The sequence below is a fragment of the Oryzias melastigma genome, linkage group LG14 (genome assembly GCF_002922805.2).
Source record: "Oryzias melastigma strain HK-1 linkage group LG14, ASM292280v2, whole genome shotgun sequence".
Classification (NCBI taxonomy): domain Eukaryota; kingdom Metazoa; phylum Chordata; class Actinopteri; order Beloniformes; family Adrianichthyidae; genus Oryzias; species Oryzias melastigma.
Window position 1 is genome coordinate 5,680,092 of NC_050525.1, and position 4,920 is coordinate 5,685,011.

At 40.1% G+C, this 4,920-nt stretch overlaps 1 protein-coding gene across 3 annotated transcripts in view; it reads right to left on the bottom strand.

Moving 5' to 3' along the window:
* Nucleotides 1–203: 203 nt before the first annotated feature.
* The window catches only part of slc8a2a (solute carrier family 8 member 2a), a 54,445-nt gene continuing 49,728 nt past the window's right edge, over nucleotides 204–4,920 (bottom strand). For 2 of the 3 annotated variants that reach the window (XM_024260635.2, XM_036215251.1), the window contains 3 exons: nucleotides 3,630–3,729; nucleotides 3,233–3,502; nucleotides 204–1,382 (listed from right to left, as the gene is read on the bottom strand). In XM_024260635.2, coding sequence (XP_024116403.1) covers nucleotides 1,006–1,382; nucleotides 3,233–3,502; nucleotides 3,630–3,729 — 747 coding nt within the window. In that variant the 3' untranslated portion in view covers nucleotides 204–1,005. The remainder of the gene's footprint in view (nucleotides 1,383–3,232; nucleotides 3,503–3,629; nucleotides 3,730–4,920) is intronic. The other variant, XM_036215252.1, reaches the window with a different exon arrangement.

Consider the following 4,920-nt stretch of genomic DNA (forward strand, 5'->3'; position numbering starts at 1 on the left):
TGACGCCTCAGATCACCCTCTGCATTGCAGCTGCCCAACAGCAGCCTGACCAAAAAGGGAACTCAGTCTCACTAAGCTTACAATCCCATTAAAACTACAAGTTCAAATGTAGTTCCAGTGACTCAAACATTTTCAACTCTCATGCTAAAGATACAAAGACATCTTAGTATTGTTTCTCAGAAATATGAACGCAAAGGAGACACTGTCGTTTGAAATTTCAATGTATTTTTTTAAATTGCAATAAATTAAAATACACAGTCTTCATATCAGCTCAAATACAATAAATCTGACAGATATGATTGAATGATTAACACTAAAACATTGAGGGTGAAAGAATCATCAGAATGGACACGAACAAGGTGCTTCATCAACATGGATTGTATAATTTTTAAACTGATTCATTTTGTGAAATTCCCATCAAAACTAGAATAGACATTAGAGTTTAAATTCAGCTGCAGCGTGGAGTCACAGGCTTACATCTGACCACAGAAAATCACAGCTTGTTACTGGCTGGTAGGACACTTTTCAAAATGGAACCAGTTGGTGGTTTCTGACAGTAAAATGACAATAAAGTCAACTGAACATACGGTCAAGTTACTTCCTCAGGAAGCTAAAGGAGCATCAGTATGGGGGGTGTTCTTGAGTCAGTGTCCCGCAGAACTCAGCTCTTCTATTGATATTTTTCTACAGAAGAGCAGTTTCTCAGGTTAGCACCTCACCTCATCTCCCAGAGTCCCACACTCTGACGGGGGTGGGGGTGCTGGGGCACGCTTAAACCTCAAATCCAGGGTTTGGTTCAACCTAGAAGGAAAGGATCAGCTTTGTCCTTCTGACCGGAAGAGTCCTGAAGGGTGGAGGTGCGGTTAGAGCACAAGTCTGTATCGCTTTAATCAACTATGGCAGCAGTTGTTAGGTAGGGACACGGATTGGCCCGCGGCGTTGGTGACTCTGAGTGCAGAATCCAGGTGGGAGCTCTGGTGTTGGTTGCTGGTCTGCTCTGCTTCATCAGAAGCCTTGTATATGGCAGTAGGCCTCCAGGCTGGAGAACAGGATGTAGAGGAACCACAGCCCAAAGAGCAGCAGCGTGGTGAGAACTTTGCTGACCCGTGGTCCTCCTAGCTCACCACCAAAGGAGGGTCTTCTGCGTACCATCAACACTGCCATAGCAATGAAGGCAAAAATGGTGAAAAGTGTGACGGAGAAGGCCAGTGAACCCGGATCCACCTCGAAGGGCTTCCCTTTGACCTCCCAGTACACAGCAGCCACAGACCAGGCCAAGCCGATGCCCAAAAACACGTTCACCGCATTGCTTCCGGTCACATTGCCCACAGACGCGTCTGCATACTGGTCCTGAATGGCTGCCACTTTACTTGCAAAAGTGTCTAAAAAAACAGAAAGAGATTGAAGCAGAGTCTCTAAAGCAGGAGTGTCACACTCAATCCCACAGGGCGCCAAAATCCAAAACATAGCTTAGATCGCGGCCCGAACAGAATAAACATTTATTGAACACACTATAACTACATTTTTAAAACTTTAAAAATGTAACTTTTTAACATTATTATCAATAAAAACAGGCAGGAAAATTATTCCAGAATAAATAAATTTAAACTTGAAAGTACTTTAAATATTTTACTCTCCATTAAAATATATTTTTTCAAAATTATAGAATTCAGAAATAAGGGCAAGATAACATCGGGCTATTAATAACAATGAAATGAAATAATCTGGAGGGCCGGATTCGGCCCCCGGGCCTTGACTTTGACACATGTGATCTAAACTCTCGTTTTCACTGAGCAGTCTGGTATGGGAGGAGTAGTACGGTATGGTCCAGTTAATTCTGCCGAGCGTTTCCACTCAGTTAAGCCTGGCTTCCACTGAGCGGTTTGTTTTCACGGCGCATGCGTGGTGTAGACCTCTAGCGCCATTGTAGTGCGACGACTAGAAAAGGAACAACAACGGATGTCGTCCAGCAGCTCGTCTTTTTCTTGCTTTACTTTTTGTACATCGTGCAGAACAGGAATTTCATGTTGTTTGAAAGAAGATTGCGGCCGACTAAGAAGAATACCGCCATAAATTGGAAAACGGAATTGCTAGCTTAGCGCTATACTGGTGCATTCAAATGTCGCCATCACTTTCTGCCAGTCAGTAGGTGGCAACAGCGACTCTGCCCCAACTGTCCTGTTCTACTTTTTTTATGGACCTACAACAGATGGGGATCCCTCAAGAGGTACGGGTCGGAACTGTTCAGTAGAGCTGCAACAAGTATCTGAGGACTCGGATACTCGCGATCTTCTCCAAAAATCAAGTATGAATATTTGCTACGTCCACGATCACTGATTTGCGATCTTCATAAATATAGAAGAGTGTAGTAAAATATTATTCAGGAATGATGTATGTATTGCTCTGAAATGCGGAATAATGTTGAATTGAAAGTTTATGAACTAAAACACAACCAAAAGAGTGGCGCTAATTCCACAAGTAAACAAATCTTTGTGTTGGTGAAGCTTCCTGTTTTCAAAGTAAAACTAGCAAGTTCTTTTTTTTCCATTCAAAAATGAGACTGAAATTCTGCTCACTAACAAAAGTTCTAAAATAAACAAATTTAACACCGGAGCTTTAGCTCCAACATTTACATTTACAAACATTTACATGTAACTCCAGCGGATTCTGAAGCGGAGAAGCGCGGCCTCGCGCTGATATGCAGCACTGCATGTAGATGTAATCAACGTGAATAAGCTGATTCTGTCATGGGAAAATAACAACTTTTTATTCCAGCTTTTCACGAGTATGTAATGTTTAGAACTTAAAATGTGAAAAACAGTTTCATGTTTTGTTGTAAAATGATCCAAAACAAGAGTGATGTTTATGCTTTTTATGTTTCTACTGAACTTAACCATAAAGTTGACAAAAAAAGTTTAAAATAACAAATACCAATTCTTTCAGTCTAAATCTTTGTGTTTTTATCAGTTTTGTTGATTCTGATCTGCTGTTCTAAATAAAAGGTATAAATAATGGTAGTTCAATACATGACATTTTCATTTTCAATACATTGTATTTAAAAGTAAGAATTGTGGTTCGATTTGTGAATCGAATCAGATGGCTACTTAAGTAACAATCCACAGACCTACTGTTTAATGGGTCCATTTCACAATGGAAACGCTCAAAATACTGGATCGTACCGTACTGTACCGTACCTACCATCATCAGTTACACGAGTGTTGGACCAATTTACCTGGAACTGACGTTCCCAGAGCTACGAAGACCACTGCGGTGACGCTGTCTCTGAGGCCAACAGTGCAGCCAAAGTGGGAGGCCAGGTCACCGATCACAGCTGTTAACATACCAATGACACTTATGGACACAAGGAAGCAGGCCCAGCCGTTCCAGTACTGAGTGGGGGGGACTAAAGCAAACAGAATCTTCCAGAAAATGCACAATATGTGCATGAAGTAGTCAAAACAGTTGGGCTTCTGCTGCTCCTGTCCCTCCTCATCCCCATCACCTGAAGAAGATCACAAAAGATGAATGAAGCAGAGGAACTGCACCTCCACGCACAACTCCGGCATCAGCTAACAAAGCTATAAAGTGACTGTCCAAAGTCTGGTTTGCAATGGTTTCTTACTACTTACCTCCACTGACTGTGAGCGCTTCCATGAACTGCTCCTTCCAGGAATGCGTGCCGATCACTCCAGCCAGGTTGGTATCTTTGATGAGTTTGTCCACAGTGCACTGCTCCAACCACAAAAAAAACATGCTGATCAGACTGCACAAGCTATACAGACACATGCAAACCACAACACAAACAAAAGGCGAACGATATTTTGTATTTCATGTTCACAGTTGGCTCTGACTCCACACTCAGCCTACATGACACGAAGAGACCAGCAGAACTCACAAAGTCATCACTTTTGTCCACAGAAACTCTACCTGGTCTAATACTCCGTTGGGCGTCTGATGCATAAGAAGGAAGCAGGTGGTTATTAAATCCGAAAACTCGTTCATTGTGTATGCTTCAAAATACATTCTCACAGCCTCAGATTTTCTCTTGACTTAGACAACCGTCTGCAACCTGTGGCTCTGAAGCCACATGTGGCTTTTTTATCCCTTTACTGTGGCTCTTTAGCTTTAATGAAAATTGCTAGCAATTGAATAAATAAGAGATTAGTTATTTCAGTTTTGTCACTTCTGTTTTGATTTTTATTGTAATAATATTCTTTATATTTGTACTTTTAATTAATAGTTAGTCAAATTAAAGTCTCTAATTTTTTTTTTTTATCTTGGTAAATTACAATTAAATGGTTGAAGTTTTGAACAAATGCAGTTTAAAACTAGATATGTAGCATTAACTGTAATAATGCAAGTGTAAATGCTGTAAGCTGAATGAGAATGAAAAAGATACCAGAGCAGTTAAATGAAAATGCTGGAGCTGAAAACTTACTAAAATATTAGCTAAATGCCAAATAAGAGAAGAAACTGGAAATATGTCTAAATTAGCCCAAGACAGCTAGCATGATGCTAAATTGTTAGCTAAACTCCAAGCTAGCCAAAAACAACTGGAAACATGTCTAAATCAACCAAAAACAGCTAGCATGATGCGAAAATGTTAGCTAAGCTTGAAATTAGCCAAAACACTGGAAACATGTCTAAATCAACCAAAAACAGCAAGCATTATGCTAAAATATTAGCTAAACTCCCAATTATCAAAATAAATAGTCAACATGTACAAATTAAACAAACAGCTAATTGCTCAAATTTAGTTAAACTTCAAACTAGCCAAAGAAACATATATTATTGTAATTCAATTATTGTAATTTGTGCATTTTTTAAACAATAAAGTGGGACTTTGTGGCTCTCATAGATTCTGGTCGGTAAGAAACTAGACCAGGGGTCAGCAACCTTTAAATGTAAAAGACTCATTAG